Source organism: Astatotilapia calliptera, chromosome 13 (assembly GCF_900246225.1).
Source record: "Astatotilapia calliptera chromosome 13, fAstCal1.2, whole genome shotgun sequence".
NCBI lineage: Eukaryota > Metazoa > Chordata > Actinopteri > Cichliformes > Cichlidae > Astatotilapia > Astatotilapia calliptera.
Genome location: NC_039314.1, coordinates 14,235,064 through 14,257,616, shown reverse-complemented (window position 1 = coordinate 14,257,616; position 22,553 = coordinate 14,235,064). Strand labels below are relative to the sequence as shown.

The window sequence follows — 22,553 nt, the reverse complement described above, 5'->3', positions numbered from 1 at the left end:
CTTTAGCAGGCCCTGCAGATGAAGACAAATGAAGCAGACAAGAGCAATACTCCAGTAGATTTATTAATAAATTAATTTACCCTTGTGTAGAATGATTGATCCATTTCTTGATATCTTTGGGTTGCTAATATATTCCTCTGAATTTTGCATTACAAAATGTATCTTTGTTAGTTTACCCCAAACAAACACTACATCAATCCTTACAAATATAAAGAGGTGAAAACCAACTGCAAATTCTGTAAAAGCCTCACCCTTAAAGTTCCAGATTCACACTTAGAGTCAACAGATCAAAACACACTCCCCCAGCGTGTTTGGTACAGCGGGGTCAAATATAAAAAGCTTAGCAGTGCAATAACCTTTGTACTTAGCCTTACCAGGCAGATTGAATTAAATCACTGAGCGTACCAGAACACCACCTTTGTGTGCATTTGAAAAGAGGCGGTGGCTTGACGTCAGTGTATGTCATATTGCTTTCGTCAGGCAAATCTCCCTCTGTTCAGGTTCAAGATTTCAAGAAAAGAGATCAGCGTAGTCCACTGGGGGACTAACTCACAATTTAAATGGAATCAATTCGTTTATTATTGCAGTAGGAGATTATTTCCTGTTTCTTATTAAAATGTTCCTTCTTGAGCAGCCTTCTTGTGCTTCCTCTGAATTCCCCAATCCCCGTGTACATCATTAGTAGCTGTTAAAGCGGAACCTTCAATGAAGTCTGCAGCCTTGTTTTGTGCTTCTCCATTAGCTGGCAGCATTTGCTGATTCTTTTCAACGTTAGCAATTAAAACCCAAAATCTGCTGCCTATGTGTAAGCCATCTTAAAATCTACATAGGATTCAGGAAAGTCAAACAGCGTCTCAGTGCTGAGAATGTACTGCAGCCTAGTCATGCATCGTAGTCATGCATATGGAAAAGCAGGGGGTAATTCTATAGTAAAAGCAACACAGAGAAACATGCAAGTAGCAACTTCTTCTTCAGTAATGCCCCTAATGTTCATCTGGATCCCCAAACCCAAAGATCCAAATGCCATAAACCCCTAGCTTATTTTTAATTGGTGTGTGCAGCTTTAGTGAGTGACCCTGTGCGAAATGAACTGTACATTGACAACTTTCTATGCTCCCTATGAAATGCACAAAAGACAATGTGTTCTACTGAATGCAATCAAACAACAGATTAATGACTGTTTATCTAAAATATGAAGACACCGAGGAAAAAAGGTGGAATGGTGGTTGCTTGATAGAAACACGTAAGGTGTGTCTGTACAGCTACATTTATGAACTTTATGAATGAACGTGGAGTGCAGTGATAAGTCCAAGCGATTTACAGTATTTAGGAGGACTTATATTGCTATCTTTAAATTACTTTCCTCACACTTCCATATAAAAACTCAGGTATATGACTATAACCTTCTACGTTGCTGAGTCACTGAATACAACAAGTAGTCTTTCAAGCTGAGGATTAATTGGTGGCTTTTTTTTTTTTTTAAATATAGGTATATAGTTACAATGTTTCTCTTAAAAAAAAGTTGTGCTCTTATTGTTTGGCTTTCTATTTCCGCCACTGGTTAGTGTGTGTTGGGTTGTGTGGCAGTAGTTTGCCGCCTTATGGCAACATTAGGACAGTTCCCTGTGCAAACAGTGGTTTCAGTACAGTATGTGGAAACTGCCTTGTTAACATGACAACTCAATAATAAATATCAGTGTATCAGCTGGCTCAGATACTATCTAAGGCCCTTGTTGGGTTTATAGTGACAAAATTCAAAAACAAGTTACAGTTTAAATGTTATGAATAAATGTTAACCTTGTGGATAGAGCTAACATATAAAAGAAGGATGTACCAGTAACTACAAAAGATGCACTGGTGCAAAGCTGGATAACTCAAATACTACTGTTTAGATCCGTCCAATCACGCTTTATACATCAAGTGGGCCAGGGTGGGACCTGAGTATTTTTGATGGCTACAGCAGATAAGATGGCTCAGTATCCTGAGAGTTGAAGGGGGTATACGAAGAGTTTGTAGTTAATGTAGTTAATCTTGTGAATGATAAAGAGGAAGAGGATGTGTGCGTCATCCCTCTTCCTACATGCCACTGTGCTAGCTTGTCACTGGCTGTTGCTCTGAACCTTCCTCCAAACTGTTTTCTCCATCCCGAGACTTTTTCCTCCTCTTGTTACCTAGAAACAGATGAGAACATGTTGTGAAAATGCAGCAGCTCTCATTTTTATAAAGACCAAAAGCATGATACTTGTACTACTTTTAAATTAAACTTGTCACAAACTAATATAACATCAGATGTACAGTACAGCAGAACTACAGCCTCAAATAAATAGATAAAAGTCATTGTGTTATATTGTATGTGATCCAGAATGGCTTAGTTGCATCTGGAGAATGAGCTTTGCAGGAAGCAGCAGGCTGTTGAGAAAGACGTAGCACATCACCTGTTGCTAAGATACACTCGGCACCATCGCTATGTCTGACAGAAAAGTTGGGGCACATCTGACAGCATGTGTGGGAGTGCTGTCGCATTAGTGTTCATGACAAATGGCTTACTCACTCAATTTACGCAATAGCTTCTTGCCAATGTTCTCCTCAGAGCTGGACAGAGACAAAGAGCTTATGAAGGGAGAGGTGGATGGCTGAGACTCTGTAGGCACATCTGAGGGAGAAAGTTCGAGAGTGAAAGGGAGGGGGGTGCTACGTAGATACACGGCCCACACTAGGTGACAAGTTCTGCAAAAGATTTTGTAGAGTAGCTTTAAACTGAGATTCCTTAACTTGTGACGTAAGTAAAAAAAATGAACACATCCTCCACAGCTTGAAAACCAGGAAATACAGAGCTATATTCACGCTCTGGCCACTTTACTAGGTACACTTAGTACCATGTTGGACCCCCTCTTGCCTTCAGAACTGCCTTAATTCTTTATGGAATGATCATGATTACACCACCCAGTTGCTGCAGATTTGTTGACTCCACATCCACAATATGAATCTCCCATTCCATCACATCCAAATGGACCTCTATTGGATTCAGCTCTATGCTGGCCATTTGGGTACAGTGAACTCACTGTCATGTTCAGTAGAACAGTCTGACATCATTTGAGATTTGTGACATGTCACATTATCCTATAAACGTTGGTACTAAGGGGACCGGCCATTCTCCTCTGAACTCTGACATCAACAAGGCATTTTCTCCCAGAGAATCATCACTCACTGAATGTTTTCTCTTTTTCTGATCATCATTCATGGTTATGTAGGAAAATTCCAGGGGATCAGCAGTTTTTGGCACCAACAACCATGCAACACAAGTCACCTCTCTTCCCAATTCTGATGCTCAGGTTGTCCAGACATTGTCTACATGCCTAATTACTGCTACATGAAAGAATATTTGTGTTAAACAGAAACAGGTGTATCTAATAAAGTGACCAGTGAATGCATCTCTTTACTTATGGAAAAAAACGTTTTCTGGAAAAAAAAAATTTTTCATTTGAAGATGAAAAAATTAAATGTTTGATTGTTGGCTGTATTGAGTGGCACTCACCATCCTCTCCATGACTTTCTGGCCGGTCCTCATGGATATAGGGAATCTCATCCATGCGAAGGAACACGGTATCATTTGGACTTCTCTGCCCATCGGATTTACTGCCTGTAAAATGAAATTAAACAAGTAAACGAGAAGCAGCATATTTGTAACTCTACCTGAAGAGGGAGCTAGAGAGCTTAGTATTATTTAAGTGTTTTGGGGGCCTCCAAGAGGAGGCTGAATATTAAAAATAGTACCCAGTGTAGGATTAAAAGTAAAAAAGAGGACCTACAACTAGCAGAGGAAGTTTAATTCTTACATGGTAATTTAAAGCTGTAGACACTTTTTTTTTGACAACCAGAGTGGAGCCATCTGTCCGTGACATTTCTTAATGGAACTAACAAGCACACAAAAGTGGGTGACGGGCTACACACTGCATAAGACAGATGGTATGTGGGACCCCTTTAAGCTTCGAAACAAGTACAGATTGGTTGATGTCACATTTGAACGACTCCTGTGAGTGAGTCATTTTGAATATTTGCCGTTTGTGAGTCATTCTTTACGTCTGTCAGTGCCCTCCATAAATATGTTGAATGAATCCGATTCAAAGTGTTGAATTTCTGTGTTAAAGCTTTTCTCTGATTTCAAATATGAGGCCCAATGAAATGTTAATGCAAGTAAAAAAAACACCATCATTTCGCATCATTAGAGACAGTAAAAACCTCACAGAGATGGTAAAAGCAACAATCTGATACACTCTTAAAAAGAGTGAATGCACTGGTAACCTCAGCAACACCAAAAGGCCTAGCTGAAGAACAACTTTACATCATCTAACCAAGTCAAAAACTCTCTCGAGGAGGTTTTGTATCACTGTCAAAGCCTACAATCAAGAGACTTGTTCATGAATGGAAATTCAAGGGTTTACAACAAGGTGCAAAGCATCATTTACATTCCAGAATAGAAAGATCAGATTAGATTTTGCCAAAAAACCTCTAAAAGGGCCTGCACTGTGCTGAAAAAAAAAAATCACTCGACCAGATGAAAACAAGATGAACTTGTATGGTTATGGTGGGAAGAGAAAAATGTGGAGAAGGAGAGAAAGGGCTCATGATCCAGAACATGCCACACTGTTTATCCGCTCATTATGTGCAAAAGCAACAAAGACTTTCTCCAGGTGAAGAAATTAGATAGTCTTCGACAGCCAAGTCAGTCACCTGATCTCAACTCATCAGTGCGTGATGAATGCAGAATGACCCACAAACAAGCAAGAACCAGCTGCAGAAAAGGCCTGGCAGAGAATCTGAAGGGAGCAAACACATTTGGTAACGTTTGGCGTGTTCTAGGCAGCCAAGTTTTTTCATTTTTCAAGTATTAAAAACCTCTTTAAATTTATTTCAGCATGTCCAATTAGTTTTGAACCTCTGAAATTGGGAAAGTGTGTATAAAAATGACTGCAATTCTTAAACAGTTTGCGCACACGTTTTGTAAAACCCCTTGAAGTGAAGTTGAAAGTCTGCAGTTCAATCACATGTTGACTTACAGTCCACTGCAGTGGTGTACAGGGACAGAAGTCTTTGTACTGTATAAAATAAACTATTTGTTCCAAGTTATGTGCTGATTTCACACATGCATACTTATGAAGAAGTAGGGGACGATTAGAGGATGGAATTTTTATTATTATGAGCAGCTGATTTCATTTAATTTCTTAGTTTTGCCATAATTATTTATATAGCTCATCTTCAAATAACAACATGGGGAACATCAAGCTGTGTTTCCACATCACGGGCCATCAGTATGTTTGTTTAAAATAGTTAAATGAATCAATGGTGTTTCTTTAAAATTCTCTATCCCTGCTTTCAGATGCACAAACTTCAATTTGTGCATTTAAAGCTTGTTTTCCTCTTTGAAAGAAAATTTGACCAACACAAGGAAATTCCTCATACTTCAAGTTTAGGTGGTGTAAAAACCTGGTGCTGCCTGAGAAAAATCTCATAATAATAATGGATTGGATTTATATAGCGCTTTTCAAGGCACCCAAAGCGCTTTACAATACCACTATTCATTCACTCTCGCATTCATACACTGGTGGAGGCAAGCTACGGTTGTAGCCACAGCTGCCCTGGGGCAGACTGACAGAAGCCAGGCTGCCATTTCGCGCCATCGGCCCCTCTGGCCAGCACCAGTAGGCAAGTAGGGTAAAGTGTCTTGCCCAAGGACACAACGACCAGGACAGAGAGCCCAGGGATCGAACCGGCGACCTTCCGGTTACAGATACGCTTCCCAACCCCCTGAGCCACGGTCGCCTCATGAACAAATTACAGTTTTTAGTTGACTTCTTGTTAAATAAAGGCATCTATATTACTTACGAACAATACGGTTTCTTTCATTGAGCTGCGAGGTGCTGCGAAGGCCACCATGGGGATGGAGATGTGCAAGGCGTGCCAGTCCCAGTCGAGTGTGTGTGTGCGTGAGGGGGAGGGCGATGCTGTGTGAGCGGGCCTCTGGGACCGGAGGCCTCCCTTTGCCATCAGTGTCCACCGCTTCTGGTGTCTGTGGGCTGCTGTCCATCCTGGTGGCCGTTAGGGCGTTGTGGTAGTGGTTTCTGGTGATCTGTGGGCCGCCAAGAAATCTGCCATTATCATCAGCGTTAGATCTGTGTGTGCAGCCACCGTTAAGAGTTGCGCATTTGGCCGAGAGGAAACGTGCACTGTGTTTAAGAAAAGGGAGGCGAGGTGAAGTGAGAGGGCACATGTATCATCTAAGGTTAAGATATTCATGCTTGAAAAGGAGCTCAATTATCCGCAGTGATTAGCGGAAAGAGGCTGTGTGGTGGGAGAGTTAGAGACAGGATGTCTGTGTTCAGTCAGAAACGGGGATCAGGACATATCAAAGGCAAATCCAGCAGCAGCGGAAGCATTTTTGGGAAATTTTAAGATTAAATGGAGGGAGCTTAAAAATTTTCTTCCTTTGTGGTCCCAAGTTTTTCCTTCAGTGCGCAGGAAATTAGAGATTTAATTTAGCCTATAATAACAGTGGTTTTCTTCATATTTTTCTGGGTTATGTGTGTGCAGCCGTCTGTAACCTTGATGATCTGCAGGTCTGTGAGCTGCCGGACTGAGTAGTCTGGTAAATAGACCCCTCCACCTGCAGTGAGCTGACCCACACTGCCTCCGCTCAGTAATGAATCCGACTGGTTCAGGCTGCTGGCCCGGGAGCTATACCTCTGACCTGAACAGAGCAGAAGAAGGAAACATATTTTGAGGTCTGTTTTTTTCTACATACATCATTTGTAAAGGTCAAAATCCTTAACCAGAATAAGCATAAAGAGTTCACACAAACAAGTCCAAGTTATAATGTCTTTTTCTTCTATATACCTCAACAAAATGTTCAATTGTCAGTTAGGAAAAAGTCTTGAGTTATATTTCTAAGCTCATTTTAGCAAATCTCATAACTCTCCTTCAAGTTTTAGTTATTCTTGAGGTACTTTAATTGTAGCTAACATAAATTATATTATTATTATACAATAAAACCATTGCATAATAATGTTTTTTTTAATCTCTTTCCTTCAGTGTTAAAAAGGTCCTCATTTAATGAGCCATTCATATGCAAAACAAATGATGAATAACCAGCAATCTGTCAAGAGAAATTAGGCACGATCTCAACAGTGCATGCCAGTCTTCCACATTTAATCAATCTGCTGTCACTACATTAAAGACACACACTGGCTCAGCTCCTTGGCTTAATCATCTTATTTCAGTGTAGCACAGCAGCCACGGGTAATGTCTTTGTCAGAAAAATAGGCTAAAAAAAGACTTCTAGGACTGATAAAAATTAAAAGCGTCAACAATCGTTCTCATGATGTGATTCGTGTGTAACAACTTAAAAATACAGGCAAAAGTCAAAAACTGAGCCCTTGTGCTGCAACTTTTGCTCACACAGTGGGTGAAGTGGTCCAACAGGACCCTCCATGGTGCTGTATGCTGCACTGGCCACCCTCATCTTTTACCTCATGCTTGGAAAATGAAGTCATATTTGAACCCCAAATGCATTTTAAGTGACTCACTCTCTTGCTTTACAAGAGAGCAGTAAAATTGTATTTGAATAGTAACTGAGCATGCTTTACGGAAGGTCATGCAGGTCCTTTTAATTCATCTACACTGTTTTCTGCCTGTTTTTGTGTTCAGCACTGTCTAGTGTAATAGCGAGAAAAGCTATTTTTGTCAGTTCAATGCAGAGCGATGAGTCGGAAAGAGAGAAAAAAAAACTGTAAAAAGCTGCTCTTTTGAGATGTGATGATTGTGCAGCTGTTTGAGAGAAAATTCTGAAATGTCCTAAGTAGGGATTTTCAGATTTTTAATGAGGCCTCGCAAATAGCTTAAACTCACCCTGAACATCACACGTAAAAAATGTACACACTACCGCCACAAGAAACCAGGGAGAGAAAGCAAAAGACTTGCTCTGCAGTCTTAGCTGGATTTCATATAATCCTGTGCAGGTCATGTCCTTCCACTGGGAAATTCTCTGAAATCTCTTCTTTTAATTACTTACTTCCCACGGCTGCTGCTGCTCAGCAGGCTGACACTATACAGACACAGGGTGGCATTAAGGCAGGAAATACACTTCACCTCCCCCAATGCACTGCATGTTTTCATCATGCGAGATCCTTCAAAATTCCTCCTCCATATTGCTTCATATTTCCAGTGAATTACCAATAGGCAGTGGTGGGATGACCGCTGGCATGCCATAGTAGGAAAATGCTCCGTTTTCAAACCGAAGAGCCTCTTTTCCTATCTCCACCTCCACCCGTCCCTGCAAGATTAACACAGCCATTTACATGGATTAGGTTTGAGCACTGCGCTAATAATGTGAACAGTCAATTGATTACTCATCTAATGGAGCGTCCCACGCAGGGAAAAATGCACATTCAAATGCAAATTCACTGCCAGAACAATGCTGAGCACACAGATAATTGTTGCTTGCTTCCTAATTCTTATTCAAACCCTTTTTTTTTATCAGTTTAGAAGTACCTGCAGGATCAGGATGAAGTAGTCAACAGGTTTGTTTCTCTGGAAGAGGTAGTGTTGAGGAGCGTGCTTGTTCTTGGGGTCGAACTTTAGGTCCTGCACAACGCTGGGATGTTTGATCAGTCGCAGCAAGATCTTTTCTGACAGGTGACACGGCCTGAAGGGCTCCACCTCTGTTGTGAAACAACACAAGTCAAGGGAGAAACACCACGTCCCCTGGCCTTTGTTCTCATGTTATTTGCAAATGCTTAGCATTCAGCTCATGGAGACAAACACACAAATGCTACCTGTAGCCAAAAAACGGTGTGTTGCAAGCAACAGTTGGGCCGAGATCTTCACCTTCAGCTCATTTTCTGCCACTTTGAAGATAGAGAAGTCCTGCTGTTTCCTTTCATGGTTGGACACGCGCCTTTTTGTGCGATTATCAGCTATGAACAGAAACAAATCCGAGAAAGTGCGTAAAAAAATGTAGCATTTTCTCTGATGATAGGTTAGAGAAGCTAAAGAGTTCTTACCTCATTAATTAGGTTTAATTACTTAATGTGCCATATATGCAGAGCGAGGTCATTGTTTTTGTTTGCACTATAATTAATTAGGAACTACTCTGATGTGGCACTAATTAATTGGTGCACTTCTATATCCAGCATGCTTAGTATATTCATCTAAAGCTGTACAGAGCTGGAGATTATCCAGTGCTGTAACCTCTGACTGATAAATTGGCTTATCCTCTGCAGAGTATTATATATATATATATATATTTATATATTTTTCATTAAATGCATTATTGCTACAATATTATTTCTAGAACAGCTGGGTTCATGAAAAAACTGTATGACAAAGCTCGAAGAGATTAGGTCCCTCGTGCTATATATAAACACACAAACATTATATGCAGACACACAGGTGCACCACTCACAGAAACTGCTTTAGACACTGTATATAATTTCAACTGCAGCACACTTATATTATATCTTGCTGTCTTCTGAGAGCAGGGACTGCTGTGAAAATGTACAGGAGAATAACAAAGGAAACTAAAATTCAGTGAGCGAAAGCAGGTGCAGACTGGACTAGATATGAAATGAAGGGAGCTTTGCATTTGAATTCATTTGAATCCGTGGAGAGTGTTTCCAGCCAATTAAAAAATAAGGGGATTATGGCGATTATCTGAAGAGACTGGGTCATTTAGTCACATTATTTAATTAAGAATTAGGAAGGAGCTGGGAACAACAGGGGAGAGAAGGTGGAACCAATAGCGGGATGAGAAAATAGCAAAGTAGATGGACCACAAAAAAACCCCATTCCATTCCAACCCATTCACAATTCATACTACAGCATTATTAGTTGCAGTCCTAATAACTGGTATGGGAATTTATGCTGATTATCTGGGCATTTTCCAGTGACTGCTGGAGAGCACAAAGCTGAACAAAATGTGACAGCTGCTGCAATAAATTAAGCGAAAATCTTCTCAGTAGGGGAGCTGGAAGCAATAAGATAGCCCTGATGCAGAGCTTCATAAACACTATGTTTATACATACTGTACAGATCTGTCTCATCCACAATCTCAGACTTGATGATCTCCTCTATAACGTCCTCAAGGGTGACGATGCCCATCACTTCATAGAAGGGGTCTCCCTCGCCTTCGCTGTTCACCCGCTGCACCACTGCGAGGTGGGACTTTCCTGCAGTCATCAGAAAAGAGAAGAGGACAGGTTAGAATGTTTTCAAAATGGGAGCTTGGGCTAAAAACTGCTCGTGCAATGTGCTGAGAGGCAAAGTAAGCAGATAAAAATAACTCCAGTCAACAGCCTCCAACTGGCTCTGTGCAGTCAAGATGAAAATCAGCATTAATTCACCAACTAAAAACCTGAGGGATCTATCCCAGAGGTTAAATTGAAAATGACTTCAATGCCAGACTTGCCCTTGTTTGTGTTCTCAGACAAAAAGAAAGTGGACATTGGGGGATTAGTCTCCAGACACTTTGACAGTTGGAAGACTTGGCTTCCTTACGTAAACACAGAGATTACACAATCAGTCTGGGGATGCCTGCATCTGCTGAATAAACTGCCCATGCTGCTGCCGCCTCGGTAAACACTCATGCCCACACATACACACACCCACAGCACATCTGTACACATCCATGAGCAAACCGAGGGCTCACTGCGACTGTGTTTAGCTGAACGCGACAAGCCTGTCGGACACAATGACGTAGCTCGCCAGCATCATCCTTGCAACAACTCGATAGAGCGAATGTGACAAGAAGTCAACGCCGCAACCAAACTTGAACATACAAGGACAGAAAAGTAAAAAAAAAAAAAAATTATCAACACAAACAAGTTGCTCTATATTGATATTTTTTTTTATTATCATTATTTTCTGTTCCACTCACTTAAAAATCAGATATGTTGAAATATGCTGAACTCATCAGTCTGTTCTGCTTTCATCAACACGAGTTAGTCTGGTGACCAAATAAGTTACCTAACCAAAATGATGTCACTAGACCACAGGTTCCAACAGACACATGAAAAAGTCTCCAGCCTCACTTTGAATAAAATCTGTGGCTCAAATAAGATGGGCCGATTTAGGGGATCACCGCCAAGGGATAAAATGGATCAAATGCTTTAATCCACTGCAACAAGAGAAAAAAAAAATCTGATTGACTGACTGGCAGTCATATCCAAACATGAACCTCTGGGTTGTGAGGGATTGACTGAGATGGTGAGGTTGCACTCACTCAGGTCTATGTCTCTGCAGAGCTCAGGTGAGTCAGCGACGGATTTGCTCTCAGCTGCTGATGTGCCTGGGCACCGCATTACATCATTCATATGTTACATAATACTCTTGCAGAATGACGCACACTTACTCACACACGCAGACACACATGCCCGGAGCAAAACTGGGTCCTCCATGGTTGTCCCTTTTGCAAAACGTTTCTCCTCTACCACTTTCTGTGGCTCCGTCAGTCTATGTTAGAAAACTGTGTTTTAGATTGTGCATGTTTGTACCTATTTCTATCTGCTTATTTAACCACAGCATTAAAGCCAAAATGAGATCTGGAATAAAATATTTCATTTTATGTCTCCGGAGCAGTAATTTTCCTCTACACTGGTGCACAAACAGCTTATGAAAACAGTTGGTTTAAACTGTGTCTACCTTCTGTGGTTTGTTAATTGAGTCTGAGCCTATTTTTTGTAGTGTAGTTGCGGCGTTGACTTCTTGTGACATTCACTCTATTGAGTCGTTGCAGGGATGATGCTGTATTAAAGTGGCTTATTTTCCAAAATATGTGTAATTGAATCTATTCGGTTCTGTTTTTAGATACAAGTCTTTACTTTGTGTGTGTGTGTGTGTGTGTGTGTGTGTGTGTGTGTGTGTGTGTGTGTGTGTGTGTGTGTGTGTATATATATACACACACACATGATAAATGTATTATAAATCTATATAATGTTGTTTAGAGTTCAACCAAAAGCAATATTAAAAGGAAAAACCTATTATCTTTAATGCATTCTAGTAAAATTTATAATGCAGTGTTTTTATAGGGGTGCTGCTACTATTACTTAAGAATAATATAAGAATAATAACCTTGCCTTTTCCTAATAAAAATCTAATATTTACAGCAGCATAAAACACTGGCTGCAAAAGCCTAAATGTATAAATGGAAGTCTGCTCTGTTCAGGTTTCGTACATCAGCTCAGTCAATTTGATTGCCAAATGCTTTACATTGAGCAGGCTTGCATCAATATACGAGCAACTGTTTGGGAATGTAATCCTCTTATAGTGTACTTTCCAAGGGTTGGATGTTCACAAATAATATGAACGATAACATAATAATTGTCATATTTAAAATCTTTTGCAGCCTGAAGGCTCTGACCCACAAACACAAGAAGGTGCCATGGTAAAGCTTTCCAGGATTTTACTGCAGCCATCTTCAAACGAGCCATACTCATTGTGAAGTCTTACTATTTTTATTCTGGTCTTCAGGAATCAGTTGATTCTGCTTATTGGTAGCTAAGGATATCCCACCTCTTCACCCTGAAAATTTCTTTGTTGTCATGTGTTTAGAATAACCGTCCTGTTGCATGATAAAAATTCACCCTGAGAGTTTTGATGCGTATGATTCAGAGTGAGCAGGCTACTTATCCTGGCCCTTCACCAGCAGAATGAATAAATAGACAGTTATAAATAAAAGCCAGCGTGCCTGTTCATTTGGCAGCCATACACACCCAAGCCATAAGAGCAATACCACTATGCTTGACATATGAGGTGGTATGCTTTGACTCATGAACTGTTTCTTTTTATTCTCTGGTATTTCCTCTTTCATTTGGATAGAGCCTGATGTTTATTTCAACAATCCTTAGGATTTGCTTTCCACGACTCCCCCGGCCTTCCTTTTGTATGTTTTTGTAAAGTGCATTCCATCTTTTTTATTTTAGATGTTTGCAGAATTTTGTATCTCGTGTTGAATTGTCTGAGGTTGTGGTCATTAAGTATTCTCTTTGTTGATGGCTGACAAAGAAAAACATGCCTCTAAAGAACACTGTAGAAAGCATTTTTGAGTTGCTGTGCAATCATAAAGGGGGGTTTTCTTCAGCATGAACATCCACAAGAAAAGCAGCTTCTTTGCTATTGATTTTGGAAAGACTTATATTTGTCTGATAGATTTTTACTTGTTTGATTGCATTATCTTTTCACTTGCTCTGCCACCTTTTTACCAAACAACTTTAAAAAATAAAAAAGATAATTGTAGCTGAGACTGGAGAATCTTTCTATTTCAACTTGAATGTTTATGAGGCCTGAAAAACTGAAAAATGCTAACTGTCTGCATGGCTAAGTTCTCCATTCAACAGTATGTTTGCAGACGATAGTATCTTCCTGGTGACATTTCCATTCTTTACTCTAACACAGACCTCACCTCTGCCCACCAACCATCTCAGTGAGACATCATCACAGCTTCCAGCCAGGCTTCCTGACCAGCAGGAGGCTTTTAGCCATGAAAGCAAAGTCGGAGGGAGGTGAGAGAGGAAGGGAAAGGTTGGAGCTGAATTTTTCATGGTTGCTCTGCAGGGTTGGTTGGCGATGACCTACAGAGTGGAAGGAACTTCAAAGTCACAGTGGGCTGACAATTAAGTGTGCACAAATAATTTAAAGGTGAAACCAGGCTTCACACCCAAGAGAGACACACAAGCGATGCTGACACACATGTGGGTCAAGTGTGAGCTCATGGATCACTTGTGCCAGACCAAAGCTATATTTCATAATCCCAGGCAAGGTGAAGTGTAGTGGACCTCCTGAACTGTAAGTGGCAACATAATTCATTATCTTGCCAAGGCCAGCTGCATTCAGCAGACATGTATTGCCCTTTCTTTGTCTATAAAACAGATTTCCTTGCATAACAGCTGTGGCAGTGTGTCTTTATTTTACAATGTGACACTTTCAGTCGAGGAGTCAGAGGTTTTTGCTACTGAGCGCTAAATCTGAATCATATTTAATGTTATCAAGACTGAACATAGTCCCTAAAGAGAGGCAATGCACTTTTCCTCTATAGTAAACTGATGTTATCACTGCATGTGCGGCAATGCTGTCAATTCACTTATCAGCAAAGATGGCTATCAGAGAAGAGAGAAAGATGAATTCTGGTGTAGGCAAATCGTGCAAAATTCCTTTTTTGATACAGTTTAGCATTTCAAGCATTTTAAGTGAGGAGCCGATAACTGATACTTGCATAGAAATGGGTACCGAGCCTGGGGCCAGATGAAGTTCACAGTGTTGTCATGGGAAGGCGACTTAAATCTCTCTCATCACATAAATTCTTAAGATAACCCTATTATGGTAGCCTCTAAACTCTAGCTGAACCAAACACACTGTGTGACACAGTATCAGATTTCACATATGTCTCTCACTGCTCTGGGGATCAAAGGGCTTTACTGGCAGGCCCACTTTGAGCCAATGGGCTGATGTATACATTGACTTCTGGACTGAAAATGTAGTTCTTAAGTGCACAGTCACTTCAAAGAACATTTAACTCCTAACTGGTGGGAGGTTGCTTTAAAACATATGGCGCCTCACATGCTCAGCTGACTTCTTACTCATAAGTTGTGTAGAGGTCCTAGACAGGACACACAGGGAGATATGAAGACTGCAGAGACCAAACCTCTGATATGATTTAAAGTGAAGTGAGTTACCTCTCTTAAATTCCTCCAGCATCACGTCCAGCTTGGTGTCACTGAAGACGCAGTGCATGGGATGCTTGTAAAACTGAGTAATTGTTTTCAAAGGAGTGCAATCGTCAGGATCCACAAAGGCTAAATCTTTGACAAAAAGGATGTCTACAATGTTGGACCTTTCGTTCTCATAAACAGGGATGCGTGTGAAACCGCTCTGCATCACATCCGACATGGTGCAGAAGTCCAGCGCAGCATCTGAGGACAGCATGTAACAGTCTGACAGCGGTGTCAGCACATCCTCTACGGTCTTGGTCCTAAGCTCCAGGGCTCCCTGGATAATGTTGAGCTCCTCTTTGACCAGGTCGTGGTAGGGGTCTGTGACACGCAGCATGGCCACCAGTTTCTCCCTCGTGTAAAAGTTGCTGATCTCTTGGTGCAGCATAATGTCCAGAATCTTGGAGACCGGGTAGGCGATGGGGAAAAATATCAGCATCAACAGGCGGGTCGCGCACAGGGTCTTGGATGCGATGGCGAGACTGTGCCTGGATGCCACCGAGTGAGGTAAAATCTCGCCAATAAAAAATATCCCCAAAGTGCATGAGGCAGTGGAGAGAGCGGTCATTCCTAAGATCTGGCACATCCACACCACAAAACACGTGTTTGTAAGCACGTTACCCAGCACCACAGTGCAAAGGATGTAGTTGCCATGTTTACGCACTGACTCTATTTTTCGCGCGTATTTCTGTTCTTTCTCTGTGCCGCTGTTCTGCAGGACCCGCAACTCGACCGGGTCCAGAGACAGCATGCTAATATTCAGCCCGCTGCACAGAGCAGACAGCCCCAACAAGAGCACAGAGACTCCTGCCTGCAGCCAAGCATCTGCCTCTGGAGGTCTCTCCACCACCGCCAACCAGAAGTCTTTGGTGCTCAAGTGCTCCCATTTCACTCCATCGAACGCGCACATGGAGTAGTATTTGATCACCTCGTCTCTGCGCAGGTCTTTGGCGAGCAGCTCCACTAAGACTGAGTTATGACTTGAGGTGGATCTGAAGGAACCCAGCAGCTCGATGTCTGAGCTCCGGGCATTCTCCTCTTCGCATGGATTCCCCCTGGACAGAAGCGGACTTTCTGCATCTCCACTGTCCCCACCTGGTTCTTCTATAAACGCGATCCACGGGGCGGCAGGTGCTGCGTCCGGTCTGCCGCTGATGTTCAGGCTGTTGGGATTTTCGGTACCTGGAGAAGCGGAGTAGTAAACCCTCAGCATGAAGCGGGTCCCCTCGATAGCCCTCAGTATCCCGTCCTGCACGGAGAGTTCTCCGCTCTGGGTGTCTTCAGGCCGGACGCCGAGCAGCGCCGTTGTCTTGGCCGGCAGGGAGGAGATGGTGACGGTAAGAAAGAGGAGGGAGAGCCGGCGCGGATGCAGGATGCTGCAGAGAGCATCCGCAGCATCCGCAGCCATCATGCTGAATGAGCCGCTGAAGGACACGGGAGAACTGGGTCACGTGGTTTGCGGATGGGATGGATGGAGCAGCTGGGTAACATGGAGAGAGAGAGAGAGAGAGAGAGAGAGAGAGAGAGAGAGGAATTCAAGTGTGTGTTTGTGAGCTGGCACCTTAAATATAAATGACAAATCCTGACGTAAGCCTCGCTTATTTGCTTTCTGCTGCTTTCTATAAATAGAAAGCAGGAAATGCCCAATCATTTATGATTCATGCGATAGAGCCCCTACAGCTACGCCAGAGGAAGATATTTACTTGCTAAATAGTAGAGATATACAAGCTGAATACAAAAAAGAAACTAAATGAGAAAAACTGGGATGTGTATCAAGTAAGCAAATGAATAGAAAGAAATGCTGCGTTGTGTTGTGTGCCAGTTTGTGCGTTAGTGCAGAGCTCAGACTTCATTATTATTTTTAGTAATTTTTTCATTTACAATTTTAAACTCCCCACTAGATGGCAGCATCGCCACCTGTTTTCGGTGCAGTACAGTTTGAAAAACTGTACTTGTTGCCTTTCAGGATAAACACATAAATGTAATGTGTTTCTAAAATCTCTGTTATAATAGTTTGTGTTTCAGTAACCGCATCCCTTAACAAATTAAAACAAAGTGTCGCTGTATCTAAATCTACTTTAAAAGAACACTCACACATTTCATATATATGTAAATATATATGTATATATTATAGATATCACTTTTAACTTCTATACGCTTTGGAAATATTAGCCTCTGTTTAAAGATTATATGACAAGGAACAACGTTTTACTGACTTTCATGACGTTTAAATGTTGACATGAAGAGGATTGTTCTTGTTTGTTCGTTTGGTATTTTTTGTAAAAACAAACTAAGTTGCAAATAAATAATTACAATCAAGTCCCACAGATCATTATTATTATTACTATCATTATAATTATTATTACTACCATTATTATTTTTATTATTGTTATTATTATTATTGTTATTATTATTATTATTATTATTATTATGTACAGTTCAGTGATCAGCTGGTTCAGATCTAACGCATCTCAGTTCGGTGACCGGTTTGTGGGATTTACGATGCAGAAAACTGAAGGCGCAAAGGGCAAACAGTCATTGCTACACTTTACTCAGACGACAAAAAACAGCAAAACAAGTTATAAAACTGTCACTCCAACTGTCATCCTAGAATGACAGAGAATTTTCCTGATAAAATTACACATTAAATAGTTTGCCAAACAAAACCAAAAAATATATGCGTATAAAAAAATTCGCATCGTTAAGGATTATGCTGACGTATGAATATGTCGACCATATATGTTTTACATGAGATATTTTTCACGCTCGATCAAAATAAACGCATTGGAGGCCATTGAGTCCGCCCAACAAAAGTCGCCGAAAATGCTCTGATGATTCAGTGTATTTGTCTAAACCTAATTCTGCTTAGGAAGTTTTTAAACGTCTCTATGCTCTATTCTTTTATTCAAACACCCTGCTGGATGAATGATATAACTCGTGCTGCTTTTCTGCTGCGGTCAGTAATTTTTTTTCCCCTCACAAAGCAATAATTTCCCATGATTGCAGCAACAGATCTTGATTTTTATACAGCAGCAGTGTCTTTAACATTAAACACAAAACAGACAGAAAAATACTCAGTTTAATTAAAGCTGCGAATCATTTCCTGAACAAACTATTGTAAAGTTTACATTCAAAAGAAGCAACGAGAACATTACCGCACATCATGATTAAACTCTCCCTTCAAATTATTAAATACGAAATTAGAGTAGGTTAGATTTGATCGAAGAACTAGTCTATTGTAATAGTAGCAGACTATTTTCCCTCACTGAATATGTTTAACTGATTTAATATTTTCCTAGAAAGTTTTTCTTCTTCCACTGACAGCTTAGAGTTAACAACATAACTTTATATATAACTTGTGCATTTTTCACTTCTTTTTATACCGGCCCGTGGAGAAGCTGAGAGTGTAAAAAGTCACCGTGCTGTTTTGTTTGGTTTAAATTTGAGTTTCAAATCCAAAAACAACAAACCAAACCGTTTTCAAATTTCAGCAGTACAGTCGATCGGTAGGCCGTAAAGGAGTTTAACATTCACTAAAACAACAGCAAAGAGAAAATATAATAGACAAAAATTTCCTGCGTACTCATCCTCATTATCCATGCCATTTCCTCTTAGAATATTATATGATAGTGCTGTTTCGATAGGCCAAAGGTTCCGTTTTCCTTCTTTTAGAATAAAATATCCTCAAGGGTGAGATAGATGTCCCAAAACGCATTTGAGATCTAATTATATGAAAATGTTAAATATTTTTCCACTGAAAACTAAAACTGTGGTTGAATTGAAAGCGCATGTTAATTATGATGTTATCTGCGCCAACTGACAATATGAAGAAATGCGGAAAATCAGACTTTGTGCTTTTCTGCTGCTCTTGTTGACCGTGGGTCTGCTTCTTCTAACAGGCCGGAGAAAACAGGCTACCACCCCACGGAGAACGTTACGTCAGAGTTTCTGACACTCGTGAGCGACACTAAGAAATATCAGCCCACTTTGTACCAAATAAAATCTTTTAATCTGCTTTGTGGGGGGGAACTTTTGTGTCCCTAAACCTAAAGCCTGACTGCTTGGATGATTCTGTGTTGTGGCTTCGTGGATTCGTGAGTAGGTGTTGTATACCGGAAAGAAACGATTAAATTGAGCTTAACTTTGTGCATTTTTTCTCTTAAGTACTTCGTTGCTCATCTGTGAGACAGCAGTGACCTTAAACGACAATCGCCTGAGGAGAGCTTGGCGCATTGCGCCCTGGAAAAAAAGAAATAAGCGGATGGGGGGAAGCGCAGTAGCCTGCACTTTGGTTGGTGTGTGCTTGCTCACAAGTATCCCAAGAACATCTGGACTAAAGCCATATAAAGAATTTATAGGTAAGTTCCATGTGCGGAGACTTACATCCCAAACTGGTTTTGAATGCTTCTGAAAAGAGGCCAAATATCCAGACTGGCATCTCCAAGTGCCATCTCTAAAATGTGCAATCAATAATCTATTTGTCAAGAAAGCAGAGCCTTTGCAATGATCATGAGTTATGCTGCTGACAAGATCTGTTTTTGTTTTGAAGCTGAATTTTTGTTTTTTTGAACAACAGCCTCGAGATTCTTTTACTTTTAATATTTTCGACTTTTTGCTGGAACGTTTAGTTTAAGAAATACGACGTAAAACGTCTCTGCTGTAATAATTTCTTATGATGGACAACTGAGATTTTCAGTTTGGCCAGGCGATTAGAGGCCTGCGTACGGTCAGCCTGAATTTAGGTGAGTCTAAGCACAACTTCTGGAAGATCTTTATACAGTCTCCCATTGCGCTATCAATATGGTTATTCTAAAATTATTTTTTTCATATGACAGTATTGCATACATTTAATCCAAGTTTTGCTTTTCTTCAGCTTTTTTTTTTAAATGATTGATTATTATCTTTCCGAAAGGACCAGCCGCCATGGCTTATCATTTTTAAGGAAAAAAGCCTTTTATCCTCGCCCAAAGGACTTAATCGGTTCTAAATGTGTACTTTTCTTACTTGTTGGTATTTGAGTATACCTTAATTACTGGACTGAACTCGAGTTTTCTACAAAATCTGAATTTGATTTTACCATTATAACAGCGTTTTAAGAAACAACGATTAATGTCAGTTTCTTCAGAAAACAATAACCTCTGTATTCGGTGTTTAGGAAAAAAAACTGCAATCATAGTTCGTAAGACTAAATTCTTATACTTGTGAACTGGGAAGACTTTCGAGTAGTCTGTCCTCATACCTCGGAGAACCTTAGAGGGGCGGTACTGTCTTCTCTCCTCCTACCAGTTCTTGCTCTCACAACGGGAAAGGCTGGCTCGGGGCGTGCGCTCTTGCGTGCAGCTCCCAGAAATACTCGGAGGGGCGGGGGGGGGGGCAGGGGCGGAGGGGGTGAGACAGCTAGACAGGAAGACAGATCCAGATCGATGAGACCGAGGTATAGAACCGCCATCGAACTCCTCGGAAGCAGAGTTTGTTTAGTGCTTGATTTCTTTCCACCTTTAAGCTTCTTTGCGCACACTGATCCCCCTGCTCTCCAAACCAAGAAGATGCCCAAATCCTCTCCGCGCGTATTCCCATGGCCCTCCCTGTGGCTGGCATCGTTGCTTATTTTGATGGTGCAGTCGGTGCTCTCGTCCTCCTCTACGTATCAGAGACCTGCAGTCGCTGGGAAGCGCCAAGGCTTCTTGGAGAGGACGCTGGTTCTCCTGGATGTCAACACCCGCAGTTCAATCAGAGTCCTCAACGAAAACTTCCTCTCTCTCCAACTGGACCCCTCGATCATCAGAGACGGATGGCTGGACTTTCTGAGGTACAAAAGAACCCTTTCCTGCTTGTCGTCTACATCGATCTATATGGGTGCCCTCCTCTAAAATATTTGGAGGTTATTTTATTCATTACGCACGCAGCCACGTTGTCTGAGTTGTCATGGATCGATCCAGCACGTTTCCTTCTCACTCCGGGAACCAAGCAGTCCAGTTCTCCATACTGATTCTGACTGAGGTTCGCAAAGTTTAACTTTAAAAAAGACTACACTGAGAGTGGACGATTCCTTCAAAAACTGTCCATTTAGGGTTGCAGCTATTATAGTCTACAGTGTGCACTGTTGCATCAAGATTTGATAAAAATGATCTAATGTCTATCTAAATCTAAAATGCAAAATGTCACTTTCATAAGTTAGCCAATCTACTTTTCACCTTCTGGAAATAACTAAAAGAACAGATCGACTGGTTCCAATGGCAGCTATGTTGCATTTTTTTTTTTTTAATAATGAAGGGTAACTATTTATTTACTGCTGACTTTTCACCCTGAGTATTTCTCTGAACAGTTGGAGGAAAGCACAGACTGAGACCACGACCCGCGCCACTGTCACAATATTTTGGCTAATGAAGCGCAGCATTATTAAAACCCAGACTTTCAATAATAACTTTAAAGTGTGTTTAAACTAAACACACTGACAATACCCTAAGAAGTCTCTGGCCCGCTATGACATGTATTGAGTAATGCCAGATAATGTTATTCGGTACAGCTTCTTATATAAACTGGAAACCACTCAGTGACAAAGAATGAGCACATCTTAATCCGCGCGTGGCCCATTCTCGGTTATTATTTTACAGTAAATATATGACAACATTTGATATTTTATTCACATAGCCGTTACACTTCTACGTGTCACCTAACCACTGTTCCAACTTTGATTTTTATATTTTTTATTATTGTAGTTCGTATTGTTGTTTGTTACCCTTACATTGAAATGACGAGGATTCATATGTGTGATCAACCAAAATTAAAAATTCAGTAAGACTCGTGGGCCGTTTCCGCATTTTTCATAATTGAACTGGATTATGTGGTTTAGACTGACAATCGAGCAAAGTAGAAGTCTCTCTCTATACTTTGAATTAGTTTTTAAAAAAATGAAAACTTCATACTCACTAAATATGAACTTAGCTTGAATAGCTTTGATCGGCCTCTATTTCACGTGAATAAAGAACATGAATAAGTAAAAGGCAGCTTGAGTGTATGAAAGAAAATAGGTAAAGAAACAGCAAGTTAGTTGGGAAAAATATTTTTAAAATATTGAGGATAGAATTGTTCGTCAACTACACAAAGCATGTGTGTGTGTCGTTTTAATCCTTTGTTCATCAGCTTATGGCCTTGTACTACCTGCTGTAGTGGCTGCCAAATGCGTCGTGGGTCTGCAGACGAGGGGAAAAAGTTTTATGATAGACCTGCAGCAAATTAGCAGTTACGGGAAAATCCAATTTCTTCTGTAGCTAATCTGTTTAATAGCTGGATGGTCTGAAGTAAACGGAACTGAAGAACGGGAGACAGGACGATCACAGAGAACGACGACTTTTTACTGACTTTAACAAATATATCCCTCGTTATAAATGTACACAGGTTAGCAGTTTTAACGTGTGAGTCTAGTCTGTAAAAACCACCCAGTTGCTGAAGTGTTTTCTTTTTGTCCCATATCCGCAGCTCCAAGCGGCTCGTGACCCTGGCGCGAGGCCTGTCGCCCGCGTTTCTGCGCTTTGGTGGAAAGCGAACAGACTTCCTGCAGTTCAACAACCAGAAGAACCTCGCCAAGTTCAGAGGGCCGGGACCAGACTACTATCTGAAAAACTACGAGGACGGTGATTAGACATGACATTTTCTCCTCTCTCTCTGGCCCCAGTATTTATTTTAGACCGACTTTTAGAAGATGATTAAATGTTTGCTCTCATGTCAGTCCCCATTTCTTTGAGGGAATGTTAAATCCTCTGAAGCTAGGGTTGCCTATTTCTTCATAAAACTGTG

At 40.9% G+C, this 22,553-nt stretch overlaps 2 protein-coding genes across 2 annotated transcripts in view; one reads left to right on the top strand and one right to left on the bottom strand.

Moving 5' to 3' along the window:
- Nucleotides 1-44: 44 nt before the first annotated feature.
- cnnm1 (cyclin and CBS domain divalent metal cation transport mediator 1) lies at nucleotides 45-22,303 on the bottom strand. The gene is made up of 11 exons (XM_026189373.1): nucleotides 21,918-22,303; nucleotides 14,721-16,236; nucleotides 10,077-10,220; nucleotides 8,829-8,969; nucleotides 8,545-8,714; nucleotides 8,227-8,326; nucleotides 6,600-6,745; nucleotides 5,884-6,127; nucleotides 3,536-3,640; nucleotides 2,552-2,653; nucleotides 45-2,171 (listed from the first exon to the last, which is right to left on the bottom strand). Exons 2-11 carry the CDS (start codon nucleotides 16,165-16,167, stop codon nucleotides 2,092-2,094), a joined length of 2,679 nt encoding a protein of 892 aa, XP_026045158.1. The 5' UTR covers nucleotides 16,168-16,236; nucleotides 21,918-22,303; the 3' UTR covers nucleotides 45-2,091.
- Nucleotides 20,147-22,553, top strand: part of hpse2 (heparanase 2) — a 50,527-nt gene continuing 48,120 nt past the window's right edge. The window contains exons 1-2 of the mRNA XM_026189375.1: nucleotides 20,147-20,565; nucleotides 22,236-22,390. Coding sequence (XP_026045160.1) covers nucleotides 20,180-20,565; nucleotides 22,236-22,390 — 541 coding nt within the window. The 5' untranslated portion in view covers nucleotides 20,147-20,179. The remainder of the gene's footprint in view (nucleotides 20,566-22,235; nucleotides 22,391-22,553) is intronic.